Genomic DNA, 19,372 nt, shown 5'->3' on the forward strand with positions numbered 1-19,372 from the left:
TCTCCCGCGCTGGGCAGGCCTGGGCCCGCGGGGCGGGGCGGCGGCGGGATGCGCCCCCACGGCGGCGGAAGGGCGCCCGGAGCCCAGCTACCCGCGGCGGCCGGGCCGCTCACGGTAACGGGGCTCCACCGAGCACCTCCCCGTCCCCTGCCGCCCCCCTCGCCTGGTCAGCGCAGCGCCGCGGTGTCCCCCCGAAGGCTGCCCGGGCTGGGATCCGGCGGGGCCCGGCCAACGCCAGGCACCGGCGGCGGCTCGGGGCGCGAAGTGGGTTTGTTAAGGCGCAGGTCATCGGCGTTGTTCGTGGCGAAAAGCCGAGTTTGGCCCTTTTTGGTAGTCAGTGATGTGTCAGCGGCTGTGTTTGTAATACTGTTCAGAGATGCCGCGGGGGTTGTGAAACGTCGGGCCTCAGGAGGAGGGTGGACAACGGAGTTTGGTGGCGCTGAACGCCCCTGAAATGCCAGAGGTGCTTGTTTGCCGCAGAGACTGCCCTCTGAAGGGATCGAAACCTCAGAGGTCAAGGGACAAGTTACTAAATTAATTTGTCACCGCTCCCGAGCAGAGATCCACTCAGCAAAAAACGCCTCAGAGTGAGGTGAACAGGCCTTTTCCCTGGAAGGGGACTGCCGTCTTACATTTATTTTGCATTCTTTTTAGAATTTCCGACCGAGATTCATTTATTGGAGTGGACTTTTGCACTGTTCAAAGGTCTTATTTGTATCCTTATTTGATCAGAAACCAGAACATGTTTTCCGTATTCAAATAGGCTTCAATTTCATGCACAATATTCTTGTCCTGAAGCCTCTTTCAAACGAGTCGTGATTTTTAGGGTAAAAATTTGTCATGGCTGGTGATGTGTGGGACTAAGATTTGTTGAGGATTAACAATTTCGTGCTAATTATAAGAATTTTACTGTTATATCACCAATTTGGTGACAGTGTTGGGTTACCTGTATAGCATTAAACTTATGTCGTTTACTTGAATTGTTTTTACTAATGGCTGATATGTTTTCATGCATTTTTGTTTTCCAACTTAGCTGAGACAATGACAAGCTTTGAAAAGAACCTCCATCAGGAAATGATTTCTCAGCTGCATAATTTTGCTGCTGTTGGAGATGCAGCCAAACTGAAAGCGTTGCTCAGCCATTCTCCATCACTTATCAATGCAGCTGCAGATAACGGCTGGACGGCCTTGATGTATGGTGCAAGAAATGGACACTTTGACGTTGTACGAATTCTTCTGGAAGAAGGGTAAGCTGTTTAGTAGGTCCCACTGAAGAGTTCTGACCTAAATTTCTTTCTGTCCAGTTAAATGTGACGTCAAACAAGTAAATTTACTCAACAGATAGTGGAGGAATATTCAGGCTTAAAATTCAGGATTACATGCTTCGTGTCATATTATAACTGGATTGTGCTATTTGCTAAAAACTGTTGAAAAGATATAAGGATCCCTAAAATTATTGATCTTCAAAGATACATTGTCAGTCCTCACAGAAACCTGCAGAACAGAACAGAATTTGTACCCCATTCCAAACACTGTTCTGAATATAAATTTGATGTATGTGATTGTTCTACTTAGGCTTTTTTTGTAAGGTTTAATTGTAATCCACTTGCATCTATGTTACAGTGCAGAATGTTTGCAGACATATTGACCATTATGTAGGATATGACAGACGTACCTACACCAAAGTTAGTGATTGCTGAATTTCATGCTGCTTTTCTTTTAGATGTGTCTTCCTTCCTCTTTCAGCTGTCATATTTTTTTATTCAGTCACTATGACACCATGCATGTTCTTTACTTGTCAAAGACTTGTTTTAATACATTTGTTGTCCATCTTCAACTCCTGTAGTTCTAGTCTGGCAAGACACTTAGAAAAGCACAAAATGCTGCAAAGTTTTTGAAACTTCAAAGATTTTTCTAAAGCCTGAATAAAGTTAGGATCGATATGTTTCAAATGGAAAACATTTCATAATGAGAGCGAGAGTTCAGCAGAGCTCTATCTTAATCAAGGCTGATCTGTTCCTCTCTGCAACCCTAATTACGGAGCCATGCAAGACTAGTTCATTCTGTGGTTATGAGTAATCTCAAGCACATCATTCCACAGCCTCCAGGATATTTTTACACTTTTTTTTAGCCCTATGCAGATGCTGTACTTTCTGCTGGAGCTCAGCAGGGAGTGTCAGATGAACTGCTGTTTTGCACCATAATTAGTGTATTCTAGCAAGCAGAGGAGCTTCACTGTGCTAGATCTTCTGGATTGAAAACCTCTGTGTATTGAGTAATACTTTGAGATTTTGGAGAAACAGTTTGGTAAACAGGTTAACAACATTTGAAGCTGTGCTTACTATAAAGAAGAGTGAATTTCTGCTTGTAAATGCCTTTTTCATGGCCATTCTCTTAGACAATTGAATGTCGTTACTGATGTGTTACCTCAGTCTCTTTGGTTTCATTTTAGTCAGGTTTAGTCATAATAATCCTTTAGACAAATACAGTTTCTGGATGCATAAACATGAACGTCAAGTACAACTATGAAGGTAATATTATATAACATTCCAGAGACTGAGCCTGGATAACTAGTCATTTTTTTTAACTCATCCATGCTTGAGAAAAGCTACAGGAAATGTTTATAGACTGAAAGAAAAATCATAGTGATCTAAAGAGTTTGGGCCACTGCAGAAGACGCTAAATAACAGCTTCATCATAGTCTTCATGTACCTGAGCAGACAGTAAGTAGAAGACAAAATCAGAACAAGATTCTGTGTCTGAGTAGTAGGAAATTAAGTAGGAAATAAGGTAAGATTTTAAACTAAAGAGAATTAATCTTTCAAGATAAGTGGGCAACTTTAGTTCCTTTAGCACCAAAAGCTTTTAAATTAAGCTCTGAATGCTTTTCTAAAATGTACTCAAACTCTCTCAGAAACTGTTCAGTTAAATATAAAATCTTAACTAAAAACAGTCTTGCCTGTGGTGCAGTTACCTGTGTATCAGCAATCGTAATATATTGGCATCCTGTGGTTTTAAAAACTGATTAGTATGACCCAGCATCTACTGTGTACTTTATAGTTTACAGTGCTATTTTTGTTTTACTTAGCCACTTGAGTTAAAATTGACAAACAAAAAAATAGCGTGCTCTTTTTGACTTCCCAATCCACCCTTACCTATCTGAGATCTTTTTCAATAGAGTTGAATATTTACCGTGACTGTTTTCCTGTTTCATTTTGCTTTGTTATGAGAACAAAGAGATGCCTATAGACCAGCTCATTCCCCATAGTTCAGAGTGCTACTTCTGCCACTAAACACAAGCCATATTCTTGGTTCTTATTCTGTGGTAAATCTAGTCTTACAACTGTTTTGATGTTGCTCTTGGTAGCTGCTGGAAAGTAATGCTAATTAAGCTACTGAATTTTGTATTACTGGTTAGTCAGAACAGAGCTGTGGCTTGGTCTACAAAGTTTCACCTGTAACGGGTCTTGAGAAGTTTTCTTGTGGTTTTTTAGTATGTTTTTGACATGTTGCAGTATTTGGGATTTTAATTAATTGGTCGCTGTTGTAGTACGGCATGAACCTTGTTAAGTAATACCAGGAGTGCAACATAAATGTGGGATTTGACCTTAGCAAAATAAAATGAAGTAAGATCATTTTTCAACACCATAAATATTTAGCCTGAAGAATGACCTAGTTGCTGAGTTTTGGAAAGTTCCTGCACCTATATATTATCAGATGTATATGCTGTGAATAATAATGATACAGGATTTAAACTCTTCTTGCACAACCTTACACTGATAGCCACTGTTCTTTTCTGTTTCTGTAGGTGTGACAGGTCCATCATTAATAGGTCAAGGCAGACAGCTCTGGACATTGCTAAATTTTGGGGGTACAAGCACATTGCTAATTTGTTGGCTAATGTGAAGGGTGGGCAGAAGCCTAATTTTCTGTCAACTGAAGTGAAAGAGTATGAAAATTATTTTAGCATGACACTTCTGGATAGAAGAAGCGATAAAAGAACAGATTCCAAGTGGCTAAGCAAAAAACAAAGCCATCCAGCTACAGTATACATACTCTTCTCAAATCTGAGTCCTTTGGTTACTTTGGGTGTGGGAACGGAGAGGTCCCAGCCACCAGAAGTCAAGCTTTGTAGGCTGTATCATAAGGATGTGGAACACTATATGAGCCAAACAGAAGTCACGTTAATCTTTCTTGGAGTTGAACTTCTGCTCAACAAGAATTTTATGGCTGCTCGCAATGAAAAGGTTGTGGAAGAAGAAGAAGATGATGGGTTAGTTGCTTGGTTTGCTCTTAGCATAGATCCCACTTCTGCTGAGAAATTCAAAGAGAAGCACGAGGACTGTTACTTCCTTCACCCACCAATGCCAGCACTACTGCAGCTAACTGAAAAGGAAGCTGGTAAGATGCATAAAATGCAATACTAATCAAATGTGTGGTCAGAAGAATATGCTTTAGGATACACTGACATATGCTGCAAAGACAAACCACAGCAAAGGTATTCACTGAAAATCAGGAATTTTCAGTGGCTTTAGAAAAAAAATTAAGTCTATCAGTGTCTTTGTGAAGAATTCTATACATAAAAATGTGCAGTTGCAAACTGCTGACATCTGCAACTGTGACTAGCAAACTGTAAAATTTATTATCATCATGGTTTTACAAATAATAGATAGTATTTTAATATTGATGCATGTGCATTATTCTAAAACGAAAAAAAAATCTGTCATTAATGACTTTTCATTACAAGAAATTAGGCTAAGTCCTTAGTAGGAGCTTGTTGGATACTTCCCTGAGAAGAAAAAGGTTGAGCAAGTGTTGCAAAGTCAAGATCCCAGTGTGAATTAATGTCATGGACATGTTGCAACAACTGCAGTTGTAATAGTTTTGCCTTTACAGAAGGATAAAGGACAAGCTCCACTTGTACCTCAAGTTTAGATGGGACAATGCATTATTATGTCAAGATACCTGTAGGAAGTACTTTTTCCATCTGGAAAAAAAAAAAAAAAAAAAAGGTGTGATACAAAATTCTGGCATTTCACCCAGGAAAATTAATTTTAGTGAGAAAGAGGTTATATTGGTCTGGATTAATATTCCAAACGAATAAATTGGTCTGTATCTATACTGTGTCTACATAATACTGTGTAATATTGCATATGCTGTGCTGCAGAGAAAGATTTAAATGACTTGCATCATTCAACTTATGTTGTTAAGCCGTAGTCTACTTTGATTTTTACATTGAACTTTAATACTTGTTTTTTTGTGTAATGTTGAAGTCTTAAATGAATTAGTGTGTGAGCTTAATTATTTTCATTGTATTCTTTAAAAGGTGTAGTAGCCCAGGCTAGATCTGTTCTAGCATGGCACAGCCGTTACCGATTCTGCCCAACATGTGGGAGTGCAACCAAGATTGAAGAAGGGGGTTACAAGAAAACTTGTCTAAAAGAAGGTTGTCCCAGTCTCCAAGGTGTTCACAACACATCATATCCAAGAGTAGGTGAGGATATTGTAAGATAAACTTGGTCAAAAGGGATTATATGCATGTTTCTTTTTAACTATTTATTTAATTATTTATTTAACTCAGTTTCTTTTTAATTATTTCATCTTCTGTCCCAGCACTTACGTGTTCACCTCTGTCAAGATTATGTGTGTCTCAGCTATATTTAGGATTAAGAAATTCAGGTTTCTCTCTCTTGTATTGCACTGTGTGACAGAAATTGCAGTGACAATATCAGTCTTTGTCACAATGCAGCTATATCAGTTAGATGTTCCAACAATATAAGCAGTCCAGAAGGTCGCATTTTACTTTCTATTTTTTCTGCATGTTTTCTCACCTACCAAAAGTCCTATTAGCTTGAAATAATCTGTTTGGCTCTGTAACAAATTTCTGGTATGGTGTTCATTTTTCTGTAGTGCCTCTTCAACTGCATTAGCCGTCTTCACTGGCTTTGACTTTTCATTGTCAACTGCAAACTGCCAGGCCTATATCTACCCAGAATATAAGCTTTGATATATTTTATAACCCCTTTTATTTATGTGTTGCAAAGGAGGTTGTTATAATTGCTGTGGTAGTGATGGAAAGACAACATGGAAAGAAAAATTACCTTTTTTTTTCCTGGATTGTTTGGTGACCACATATGGCGATCACCTTTCCTTCCCCTACTTTGTCTTCTCTTTTGCAGTTGTAGTTCTTTCCAGAACTTCCGTTGCATGTGTATTGTATTTCTGAATTAGTTTCTATTACATGCTCTAGACATACCTTTGTAATAATCAAAAAATTGTGCCATGTCCTTCTCTCTCATGGGCTGTTGTGAAGCTTGCTAAAATACTAGTGGCCATTTCTTTGCAGTTTCTAACACAACAAATTTAGAGAAAGAAAGGGATTATATAGGAAGGACAGCTGAACCAGCATTTTCTACTTATGTCTTTCTTTGAAAAAAGTTTACAGACAGCAGCACTGCAAATTTTGCATTGTGCCAAGTGGCAGATACCTTTGCGCAGGACAACAGTCTTTGAAATCATTGCTTATAGCAATTGCTGAAGTAAGTCTTTTAATATTAAAAAGAGAAAAATATATAAAAGCAGAGGTAACAAAAACTAAAAATGAAACATTGGTATATGTAATAAAGTAGCAAATTAAAAGGGAAGAAGAGGGTAGGTGAACTGTATACAGAAAGTCATGACAAAAAGAATGATACCAATAGGAGAAAATACTTAGCAAGAAACAATAAGTTACATAAAACAACCAAGAGTGAAAAGTAGATAATGCTTCACCAGATAAGGGGTTGAGAGCAAACAGAAGAAAAAAGTGAAAAGGTTAGTCAGTATTTACATTGTAACTAGAATACCTAGCTCTTCAATGTGTAGTGAAAAGTACAACCTACAAACCTGTGTATGTAGAGGAGGTGATAGTAAATTGTATTTGTTGATGAAATTGTTGTTATCTGCTGGATGTATAGTTTATACTCTTAACAGATTATATGTTTGGGTTGCAGGTAATTTATGCCCTAACCTTGGCATACACTCACAAAGCATGTTGCAAAACAAAATAAACAGTATCTTACCGGGAGGAAAAAACAAAAAAAAAACAAAACAAAACAAAAAAACAGCCAAACAAAGTGAAATAAAATAACAACTTGCTCTGGGCATCTACACTGTTTTGATTTCAAGCACTTAGTTATCTCATTTGTATACACACTGGTGTTGAATAGGCTGAATTTTATTGCTGCTTTTAGGTTCCCCAAAAGTTGTAATATATTCCTTTCATGTCCATTACAGATCCTGTTGTGATAATGCAAGTCATCCATCCAGATGGGAACCACTGCCTTTTAGGTAGACAAAAGAGGTTTCCTCCAGGAATGTTTACTTGTCTTGCTGGATTTGTAGAACCTGGTAAGTAATTTCATTTTCCCTTATCCGATGGGTTTTCTCACATATCAGTATTGTGCATTTAAAATAATATAGAGATTTCTTCTGTTTTATGTCAAATAAATGTTCTTCATTTTAGATGTTGTTATAATAAACATGCTAGTTACCATACTCTGCAGAAGTTGATTTTTTTAAATAGCGAAAAGCAACCTGAATAAATACAATTTTAAAATAGCTTTCTCATCATTCACTCTTAAATCATATACTTAAGTGAAAAAAATAAAATATATAAAGGAACTTTCTGTGGTGATATGAATTCAGTATAGGAATTCTGGGAAATAGGATTTAAGTATAGGAAAAATAAGAGTTAAAGCATAAATTAAAGGTAAGTATATGCTTATCTGATTGATTCTATGGAAGATAAGTAGAAATTTTGTAATATGAGAAAGAAAAGTAAAGAGATTTTGCTAACTGTATTTAGCAATAATATTTGAAATTATCTAAAATTATTGGTAGCTACAAAAAGTTGTAAAACACTCTTATATTGTGAATAAGTCTTAATCACCAGCTAGAGTGTAATTTATAACTATACTGTACAACTATATGCTGAACCATATTCAGTAACGGTATGCAAATGAAATGTGGTTACAGCACGAATAAACTGATTGAAGTGTCATTTAAGAAAAGTCGGGATGTTTATTTCTTCACCACTTTCTTTCTTATTCCCCACTTTCCAATACTCATTTCAAGCATACGTACTAAAATTTAAGAGTAGCTGATCTTACCAGTTCTGATCAGTTGAACTTAATTGCACTAGAACTTCTATCTCTTAGGAGTTCACTTGCTAGTTAAAATAATATTTGGTCTATCATTTAGTAAAGAAGGCGAAGGAAACATCCACAGATCTTGAAATTTATTCAGAAGTTAATTCCATAACTGGATGAAAAGACAAAAGACTGAAAAGATTGTTATATTAGTGCTTAGTTTTCTGATAGGACAAGGTGAGATGTATAGAAACATCACGGTATATTGAGATTTGTATAAAAAATCTGGTTCCAACTACTTGAAAGGATTTTTCAATTATCTTCAAATAAACACATACTGATGCATGGACTATCTAATGAATCTGTAATTAGTGGTTATAACACAGGACATGTATACATACATAAGCCTACGACCATCAATATTCCACGTGTACATCCAGAAGTTACAGAATCATAGAATATCTCAAGTTGGAAGAGACCCACAAGGATCATCGAGTCCAACTCCTAGCTCCACACAGGACCACCCCAAAATCAGACCACATCTGAAAGCATTGTCCAAACACTTCTTGAACTCCCCTGGGGAGCTTGCTCCACTGCCTGACCACCCTCTCTAGCAAAGAACCTTTTCCTAATAAAGTCTTCCATGAATGTAGAAATAAGCTTTTCCACTGCAATTTAAGTTTGGAGAATTATTTAGATTAGGACAATGAATGAATCGGGCAAAGTGAATAATACAGTACAGAAATCTGCAAGCCTGCTTAAGTCTCTGTTTTCTTATTATTGCCATTTTAAATGTCGATTTTCAAGTTAGCTACTTACTGTTACAATCATACAGAAAACCTAAAAATTAACACAATGCTATTTTTAAATGAACAAATCTGTATTTCATAATTCATTTAAGGAACAATGTATTTCCTACCCAATTTTTAAAGTCTTAAGCAGAGTAATGATAGGTTGTATGAATGATAAATTATCAATTCAGGAAATAAACAGTATGATGGAGAAATTATGATACTTTATTTACGAAGTTACATTTTGCTTTGGTGGCTATTTTTACCTTGTTAGACTTCACCATCCCATGTTTAAGGTCTGTGCCCTGATCTGTGAAATGGATGTCTATAGGTAATTGTCTGGTGCAGTTTCAAATCTTTTGAGTCAGTTCAAAGCACAGGATGTAGTCCTTGGTTGGAGTATTTTCATCAGCTGTTGGTTCTTTGCCCTTTTTGATTAGGCGAAACAATAGAAGATGCTGTTCGAAGAGAAGTAGAAGAGGAGGCTGGAGTCAAAGTTGGCCATGTTCAGTATGTCTCTTGTCAGCCATGGCCAATGCCCTCCTCCCTAATGATTGGCTGCTTAGCTGTTGCAGTGTCTACAGAAATTAGAGTTGACAAGAATGAAATAGAGGATGCCCGCTGGTTCACTAGAGAACAGGTAAAGTTCAATTTAATTTCCTTCTTATATTGATTAGTCTGTGACTGTATCACTTCTGGCATAGAATAGATACTTTCTTTTTTCAGCAAGTTGAATAAGCAAGTATACTCTCCATTTTATCATACTACAGTTGCATTATATTGTATTTGTAGGTTACACACAAACAGTGGAAGGCAGATACTGATAAGGAGCCCAGTAATTACTGGGTCACCTGCAAGTCCATTTTATGACATTTTTACCAGTTAGCTGTTCACCTTTTCCTTTTTGGAGATATCCAAGTTATAGTTATTTTAGACCAGTTTCTTTACAAGCCTGTGCTTTGCATTTTGGCAGAAATAGTGTTCATCACCTGACTTTCTCCAAACAAGCATGCTACCAGATTTGTTGGGGGTGGAGGTGAGGTTTAGGTAAAAATTCTGGGAATTCTAATCTGAATCATTTTTCCGTGAACTAGTTTTTCAATGCTCTGGTATTGAATGCAGTTTACTATGCATTAATATGAAATTCAAATGAAAAAGAGAAAAAAATAAACTTTCACAGAAAGAGCTCATGAGTAGAAAACAGAACGATTGCTTATACAATGTAGTCTTCACAGGTTTTGTCACAAGCTACTTATAAGCTAAACTTCCTGTAACACTATACAAATGCCTAGCAGTTGCAAGTGTTGTGACTCTGTAAGTCAACTTGAAGGAAAAATTAGTCACCTATAATCTCAGTGTATTTCTGACAGCACTGATTACATTATTTTAAATGAGTATTAGTTCTGAATACAGCTAGACATATGCAGATTGGTCTAGAATTGGGAATAAATGTACTACAAAAGTGTGCTAAACTGAAAGTATATACCCATGTTGCTTGCTACTGGCTCAGAAAATGAACAAAAGATTTTCTCCAACACTACATGATAAAAGAAAACAAAAAGAATTTATGGAATGGTGTAGAGCACCATCTGGTGGTTCTTCCTTGCAGAGACTTCACAAAAAAACTTGAATATCACTTTAACGATCTCCATGGTTGTATGAAAGTATCCTTTGGGTCACATTTAAGCTCAAAAATGTAAGAATTCAACAACTCTTCCATATATTTTTTCCTGTATTTCTCTGGTAGTAATTCATTAATGGGAACAGTAACGTTAGACTGATCATCATTGTTAATTCCTGTATTAATTCAATGTTAGATTCCATATGGCTTATAATTCTATCTTCTAACAAAAAGAATCTCTTTTTATTTCAGGTTGTGGAAGTTCTCATTAAAGGAAATCAGCGTTCATTCTTTGTACCACCAAGTCGAGCTATTGCACACCAGCTGATAAAACATTGGATTGGAATGAATGCTAATCTTTAATTCAAATAACTGATTTCTTTAAGTTGAATTATTTCTTTTAGTGGATGCTAAAATTAGGAATAAACTAGAAAGAACTGTTTATCTAATGTTTGTGCAACCGTGTAAGTTTTTGAGTCTTTGCTTTGGTTCCTGAAGTGAATATGCAAACCTTTACAATTTTTTTCAGACCCCAGTGAAAACTGAGTAATAACACAGTGATTATCCCAAGGAATCACGAAACAGCTAGGCAAAATTAATACTTTATTTTGCATATGCTGCTTTGTTTTTGTTTGATCAAATTATTATGCCTGTCACTATCATGTTCTTAATGTTTGATTTGGATTTTCCTGTCCACCACTAGAAGGAGTCACATTACAAAAAGGCTTAACCTTGCCTGTTGCCTGCACTCTGTATTTACGTCCTCCTGTTCTGTTATACTAGTTTCCTTCTCATTTTTCCCTGTCTCCATTTTTAAAAATTCTACGTAACACAAAAAACAACAGTCACTGTTCATTGCTGTAAGTCCCATCAGCAACAGCTAGTTTTAAGCTAATAGCATCATTCAGTGGTGAATATGTAGTACTTTTTATCTTTTACATGAATAACACTGTAAGCAGGGTATTTATTCTTCCAGTCTGATTTCATCCAGTTACACAGTTACGTCATCCTGAATTTAAAAGTATAACACAATATTTATGGATAATGTATTGGAAAACCAAACCAAGATAATAATGTATGTATTGACCCTAGCCAATGAGTTATTTCATTCTCTGATAATTAGTAATGGAGGACTAATGGAGGAGAAAAGATTATTTAAAAGACATAATGTCTGAAAATATATACGAAGTTGTTTTATACAAATTGAGACATTTAGATTATTACTGCTATTAAGAATTTACAGTTGAAAGAAATATATTGACCCCAGCTGTAAGACTGAGAAGACAATATGTTAATTAAAATAATTACTTATGGATATTTAATGTTATAGTTCAGATTTGTGCCTTAATTTATTGTGTTATTGAAAGAATATATCCTTTTAAAATGGAAGTTTATAAAAGTATACTGTTGTTATTAATTTCATTATGTTATGATTCAGTAGTCTGTGATAATGCAGACATTGCAGTGTTATAAAAATGCAAATGAACAGGAGGAAATACAATGATAGTCATAAAAATTAACTTGTTATGAAATGGTCATTGTTTATTCAGAACAATTTGAATATTTTTTTAATCAATAAACTATGCAAGATTTGTTTCAAAATTCTGTGCAGATTCTGGAATCAGTAAAAATGTTGTGTCTCTCTATTCAGTGTTCACACTAAGGCAGCATTTTTTTTTTTTTTTAAGGCATCAAGGTTTAAAGCAGGAAGCACTTCTGACAGTCTTGGAACAGCTAAGAAATCATTATATTGCTTTACTCTCTCCCTTGTTTCACCCACAACTACAAATTAAGAAAATAACTTTATCAGTTGAGCTACCTGAAAATGAGAAGGAAGAAATACACTCTTTCCTTTAAAATTTTCTTTTACAGAGAAGAAGTACAATAAGCTCTCATGGACTACCACTACTGTCAATATGTGGTCCTGGTAGAAATAATCTTAAGAAAAAAAAAAAAACATGGGGCAGAAGAAAGTCTAGTTGCAACTTCTTCTTACAAGTAGAAGAGAACAATGGAGAGCATGTGAACAGTAGTGGAAGAAATGTTTACCTAGGACTGCGATGATTACATGGTAAGCAAGATGAACAAGGAAGGAATGAGGAGCAGACAGAAGAGGAAGGATCAAGCAATATATAGATCATAGGAAGGTAAATCATTTATCAGATTAAGGTAACTAAAAATGCATATAAAAGTTACATTCTGATATTTTTTTCATGTAGGAAATTAATATAGGTGGATTATATATGTAGGTGGATTGCTATAAAGGTAGGTTTGTAATTGGGAAACTCAGAAGAAGATGACCATAACCAATATTTATATTGATTCAGATTATTTAATTGAGAATTTGTGTAAGAAATATGTATCAATGCTAATAAGTAATTGAAGAATTGTAATTTTACAGCATGAAAATGGCAGAAAAAGGTTGGAAAAGAAAACAATGTTTTAGTAATCTGAGTTAGTGAGTAATATTTTAATGATCTCATTTCTAATAACTTTTGGTGATAATTATAACTTTTTAAAATGTATATACATTTTTGAAAGCTAACTAGCAGTCCTTTTTCTTCTTCTTCAGCAGATGAACCACTCACAGTAAAGGGGACAAACATCATTTCTTTAAGAAAACTAATTTAATCATTTTGATCTCCTATTTAAAATGACAGGTTTCCTGGGTATTTATTACCTTAATTTGATTTGTTTGCAAGTTTGAGTTTTAGTTTGAAAATACCTATCCCTAGAAATTTTCTGAAGGATGGTTATTTTCAGATTATGTATGAAATATCTAATTGAAGAACCAAATGCTGTAGTTATTTAGCAACCAGAGCAATTTAGGAAAGGGCCAAATTAAATTTAGTGTGGAAATTAAATAGAAAGTGTAGTGATCCTCACTGGAATATGATCAGCGTAACAACTCCCTAACATTTGAGTTGTATGCTTTATCCAAAAGACTGCAGCTGTGCAAGGAGGTTATTTCTTACCACTAAGTTAATGCAGTATGTTAAGAAAATGCCATCCTGGAAACCACTAAAAATAGAGGGGTTTTGTTCATGTTGTGTGGTAATGATCTATCACTCTCTTCTGTCCTGCTTCTACTGTGGTACCAAAGCAAAAAGTGTAAGTAGTAACTAGAGAAAATTCTCAAAACATTTTCTCTTCCAGTTTGCCAGTCAACTAATGAGAATTAACTTCTATTCAGTATATATTTTTAGATATGTATTGTCTATATGTATATGTGTAGATATGTAATGTATAATGTATGTAATGTATGTCCATTGTGTTTTTTATTATAAGAAATAGAAATAATAACATAGTGGACAAAAAATAGATGCTGTTTAAACACAAAATTCATACTACTAACAAAGCTGTAAGCCCATGTTACAAATACCTTTGTGAGATTTTTACTAAACCTGCATCAGTTCCCATAAGCATACTTCTTTTATCTCATTTTTTGTATTAGACATGTATAAGCATATGAAAAATAAAGTCTTTCCAGTGTCAATAATATAGCATGAACAGTATGTGTTGTATTTTGTGTAGGAATATTGGTAAATGATGATCTTGAATTCTACACCATGTGAAGGAAAAAAGGCTGGATATCAGTAGGCTGATTAAAGGTAGACCAGTCATGATGCTGCATGGAATTAAATATACTAATCAGATTCTGAGCTTAAGGGACAGAAATAGAAAAAGAAGTGGAGCAAGACTGTGAACGACATTGCTCTCTCTCTTATCTTTAATCTTAGTATAGGTAATTTTATTGGCTAAGACTTTTCAGACACAATTGACAAATGTAAAGCCTGAGTGAGTTGAGTTACTATTTTTCATATTTGCTTCAGCTGTTAAGAGTTAAATAAGCAGTAGTCCTTTTTTGCTTCAGTGATTGGAAGGGTAGATGTATGCTGCATATCATTGCCAACTGGGGTTGACAGTACGGAAGTGGATAAGTCCAAAGGAAAAAAAAAAATTGAACCTGTTATCCTATTAAGCCTTAGCAAGACGGCTAGCACATCCTTCATGAGCTTAGAAAAGCAAACTATTCACAGAGTCTATAATAGCAAGCAAGCATCTGAGGAAAATGAATCTTGGCTCATAGTAACAGTAAGTATAAACATCTTTTTTATTTAAGTAACAACCCTGTCAGTATATATTTTGTATAAACTAACTTACCGTAACTCATCATAGTTTTTGTAAAATGGGGGATTTCTGAAGTTGTTTTTTCACAGTGGATATAGTTTAAAGAATTTCAATTATACTTAAGTATAATTGAAATTGAATTGAGTATATAGTTTTTGTGAATAAACAAGAATGACGGTTTCCTAAATAAAAGGGATTTTTAAGGTGGATTTTTTTTATTATTAATAAATAAGAATGCTTTCCTAAACAGTAGATATTTCTAAGATGGATTTTTGATTCCTAAGACTCTTATCTGTAATTTTAACATACAGGAACTAAAGTTTAGTACTGTGTAATTTCAAAACTGAAAGCCTATCTGAATGAAATTGTTTGATTTAGTTTGCTTGTTTGTTTCTTTTGAACTATCTTCCTGCAAATAACGTTTCAGATCTGAAAGGTGAGGAAAGATAATGATAAGACTACAGGGATATTAGTCAAGAAGAAATGTTACATACCACTGAGTATAAAAGCTTACAAATTCAGTTTGCAGCACTTAAATAAGCCTGGATTGCAGATTGTTCTCCTACCATTTTCTCATCCTGCTTACTAAACTATCTTTGTTAAAGTACTTTCTTATTTCTTTCTAAGGAGAGAACCATTCTGACACTGGAGCTGTCCTTCCCAGTTCAGTGAAGGAATGCAGACCTTTTCTCAACACGCCTACTAAAAAATGAGCCTACGAAGTATTAAACATTCCTTTTTTTTTCTTCTCTCTAAACCCAAATTGCTCCTAATCTATGCAATTGAAGTTCCTCTTCTGGAGAAACTGACTATGGAAACTGCATAGTCAGGAAATACAGTATCTAAATTTTTCCATTTTAGACAGTGGAAATTGAATCCTAGAAGCTAGGATATAACTTTTGTCCTTAATGCATTCTATAAGAAATGACAGATTTTTCTCAAATAACCATAATTTATATTTTCTAGTTGCAGACTATCTCAAAACAAGCTAATATATTTTCAAAGGGTTAACTGTGGTAGTGTATTACTTGATTGACAGGCTTCACTTGTTGAGCTGAGTTTCAAGTGGAATTCAAGATTCCAGATTTATGTTATTTCTGTTATGATGGATGAACTGTTCTCAAGTTCAGAAAACTTCAATAATTTGACTTGACAAAGGATTGTAGTATTCTATTGGTAGCACCATTTTACTACAGAAATTTTATTTCCTGTGAGTGGAAACAGTAGTGAGATTTCTGCTAATTTCATGGCCATTTGCCACATTGCACATGTGAGGTATTTCATTTAGTTGCTCTCATGACTGATGGTGAGAAAGCATGAATTATGTGCCAAAACAAGAAAGCCAATTAAATGTAACTAAATGTAAGATACCAAACATCAGTATAACAAACTCACTGACAAGAAAAGGGCTGATCAAGCTGGTGTTCAAATTGACATTTTTTCCTTTGGTCTCAGAACAGGAATGGCAGAGACCCAACAGTGAAAGCAGAAATGGAAATTCATGGTAAATATTTTAATATATTTTCTGAACTTTTGCTGGAAACAAAGTATTTTCATCCACTGTAACAGAGAAAAAATGCATAATAACGTATGTTCTTTATGACAGTTGTAAGAAAATGTGTTTTTACACACATAATAAATACATGAGTATCCATGGTACTGTACTGATATTCACCGCTGGAAAAATGTGGTCAGTAAGGAGGAGTGTTTATTACATGGTACTTAAAGTCATCAGGTGATCTCTGTATGGACCATTTACAGCATAGCCACCTAGTGGTTCACCATTTTGTTGCACTGGAAAACTAAATGACAGTAGGAGCAAACAATTTGATTCAGAAATGAAATAACTTCAAAAACATTAAATAAATGCCTATCCTTAATAATACATTACTCATGTTACAACAGAGACTCAGAATAATTAAACAAAGCAAGATTAGCTTAGAAAAGAGGAAGAATCTTTCATTTAGCTTTGTATATATATAAAAAAAAAAACCAACGCATATGGCTTTGCTGAATTTAAGAACTGAAAACTGGACCTATGCCTTGTCTTCTCCCTAAGAAGGCACAAATGCTTGTACACACACAAGCTTATGATGGCTGAACTGTAATTTTTCAATACAAATTCCCTGTCACTTGTGTTCTCAATTGTAAGCTAAAATAGTCTTGAAGATACATGGTTTAGTGAAGGACTTGTTAGTGTTAGGTCAGAGGTTGGACTAGGTGATGTTGGAGGTCTCTTCCAACCTAGATGATTTTGTGATTCTTTGATATTTGACTGACTGCTACTTTATTAGCCTTATTTAAAATTAATGCAAAGGGCACCCTGAAGGCAGGGTGCCATTTCTAACACAGGAGCCAGAATAGTATTACTGCTATGCGTTTAAAAAAAAAAAAAAAAAGAAAAAAAGAAAAGTGATCAAAACTTATTTAACTCAAAACTTATTTAACACTGTGGTCTCACTTGTTTATGTGTGTCCAACATAATGCAAAATTTCATTACATGAGGTAAGGATTTCCTGAATATGCTCCTTTGTGTCTTGTTGCTTAGACAGTAACTTTCCTTGAGAACCAGATCTGAAGAAATATTACTGGCTGGTATTTGCTATCTTTTGATCATCTGAAAATAAAAGACCATGATTAGGTGTGCTTTATTAAAAGTCCCACAGAACATTTCATGAAATAAAATGATTAATCGCTGGGTCCTAGCACAATATCAGTTGCGGAGCAATTTTGCTTACCCATGCTTTTCTAAGCATTTCATTTGGATGTACTGTTCTCATAGCTAATTGGATACTGTCAGATAACTATTGAGTTCCATTTGAATGGAAGCTGATTCTTTGCAGCCATGTAATTCATGTTTTAATTAAATTTGTGAAGTGCTTTAGGGTCCTGGTACAGCCCCATATTAATAAATGACTGTTCTAGACATTTTGCAAAGACATTCTTAAAGACCAGTCTGTTTTCTGGAAAACACATAAAGCAAATGATAAACAAATGAAACTAAGATGCATACCAGCTGAGTAAGAAACACTACCATGGTATTTCTGATAACGTTTCTCTTTTCTTGCCTGTGTCTCATATAAAGTACATTATTTGGCAAAAGTCCTGCAGAATTGGGTGTAGAGAAATTATTCAAATAAGGTAGCTTGATAAGGAGATTTGGAGCATTTTTGCAAATTTAAAAAAGGGGGGGGAGGGCAAAAAAAAATGAAAGCATTCGAATAAGAGGCACTTGAATTAGGTAAATAAGAGGTAAATAAATAAGCCCTTTTTGCCTACTCTCTGATTATGGAATGATTAGGCTGTCATATTCAAAATGGCATTGTCTGTTAGAATAAATTTTCTGTGGGACATCTGCACAAAAGCTAGTAAGGGTAGTATGCCACAAAATACGATATCTAAGGAAAGTGAAAGAAAGAATTCATAAGGAAGAGTCTAGCTTTAAGAACAATTTTATAGGAAGAAAGAAGGGGAGGAACTAAGCAGTGAAACAGGGCCAAATATGATAGAGGTAATATGATAGAGGAGCAAAATCAATGAAAGAAAAGATTAGCATGGAGTAAAAGAATACTGAGAAATAGAAGGAAAAGGAGACACAATGGAAGTGAATGAACACAAAATTCCATATTAAGTAAGGATATCTGGGGTAATGAAGACAAAAAAAGAGAGGGGGGAGGGGATTCTGTATCCAAAGAGAAAAGAGAAATCAGATGGTTTTGACGTGGTTGAAGTCCATAGTGAAAAAGCAGTGAAAGGACTTTTCCAGGTGTTTCAACCTTCAGGAATTTCATCAAGCACTTTTAATGGTGCTTGAGTATTCTGTGACATTGTTCTTGTACAGTCTGTAAAAGGTGAAATACTTTAAGTATAGGATTCAATGTGGAGTTATCCAGTGAACTGCCACTAAATATATTTATAGCCATGCCTTCTAGAACGTGAGACATTGAAATTATAGGAAAGACATTTTCCACCCCAAAAGGGCAATTAATACTATCCTGAAAGAACATAAAGCATTTTGCAAATGTATTGTCACCACACCATTCTGATTCAATATGCTTAAATATTTCCTATATATTTTCCTTCTCTTTTTTAGTCTGTCTTTTCTGCCAGTGACTTGTAATTATCATATAGTTTCACTGAACACTCTACTCTAGAAAACTTAAGAAAGCAAATGTTTTCACATAAAAACACCAATATATAAACATGAAATAAAATAATCCCTACATTTTCCACTTTACTTCTAAGAAACATTATAAAGGCAACTTTTTCTGCCTAACAACATGATCTCAGAGTCACATGTTAGAAAAAGAAAAACATTTTCTTGCCTTTATTATCACAGAGCTTGTCATCACTTGCATTATCATGAAAGCATTGATAAATGCTATTTGAAAAGTAGTAGAAAGATTGACCATCTCAGAACAGAATTTGTTTTGCAAATCTGTATGATGTTCTGTCATGACACCTGGCAAAACATATATTGCAAATATGACGTGAAAGTTAAATAAATATGCCTTTCCTTTGAATTGATCCACAATACTGTCTACCTCCTTAAAATTCCAGCATCTTTCCTGCTTGTTTTTTTTGGTTGGTTGGTTGTTTTCCTCCTTTCATTTTGGTATTATTCTGTGTTCACTGCAGTTTTTTTTACTCCTCCATACATCTTGAGTGTTTGGGGATGCTTCATATAACTCAAATTATTA

General features: G+C 35.0%; 1 protein-coding gene across 5 annotated transcripts; it reads left to right on the plus strand.

Moving 5' to 3' along the window:
* The first annotated feature begins 35 nt into the window (after nucleotides 1–35).
* On the plus strand, nucleotides 36–12,143 carry NUDT12 (nudix hydrolase 12). Of its 5 annotated transcripts, none has more exons than XM_040541533.1 (7): nucleotides 36–114; nucleotides 1,034–1,247; nucleotides 3,809–4,401; nucleotides 5,327–5,494; nucleotides 7,276–7,389; nucleotides 9,361–9,560; nucleotides 10,794–12,143. In XM_040541533.1, the coding sequence occupies exons 2-7, from the start codon at nucleotides 1,042–1,044 to the stop codon at nucleotides 10,902–10,904; spliced, it is 1,392 nt and encodes a 463-aa protein (XP_040397467.1). In that variant the 5' UTR covers nucleotides 36–114; nucleotides 1,034–1,041; the 3' UTR covers nucleotides 10,905–12,143. The 5 variants fall into 5 exon arrangements, with proteins under 5 accessions (XP_040397467.1, XP_040397470.1, XP_040397469.1 ...); XM_040541536.1 differs by having other exon boundaries at nucleotides 50–264; XM_040541535.1 differs by lacking the exon at nucleotides 36–114 and adding an exon at nucleotides 152–705.
* Nucleotides 12,144–19,372: the final 7,229 nt, after the last annotated feature.

This window comes from Cygnus olor, chromosome Z, assembly GCF_009769625.2.
Source record: "Cygnus olor isolate bCygOlo1 chromosome Z, bCygOlo1.pri.v2, whole genome shotgun sequence".
Classification (NCBI taxonomy): domain Eukaryota; kingdom Metazoa; phylum Chordata; class Aves; order Anseriformes; family Anatidae; genus Cygnus; species Cygnus olor.

Coding starts and splice junctions, on each gene's coding strand:
- NUDT12 (XM_040541533.1), top strand. CDS start 1,042: ATGACAAGCTTTGAAAAGAACCTCCATCAGGAAATGATTTCTCAGCTG. Junction 5,495..7,275: donor CACATCATATCCAAGAGTAG/GTGAGGATATTG, acceptor TGTCCATTACAG/ATCCTGTTGTGATAATGCAA. Junction 7,390..9,360: donor TGCTGGATTTGTAGAACCTG/GTAAGTAATTTC, acceptor CTTTTTGATTAG/GCGAAACAATAGAAGATGCT.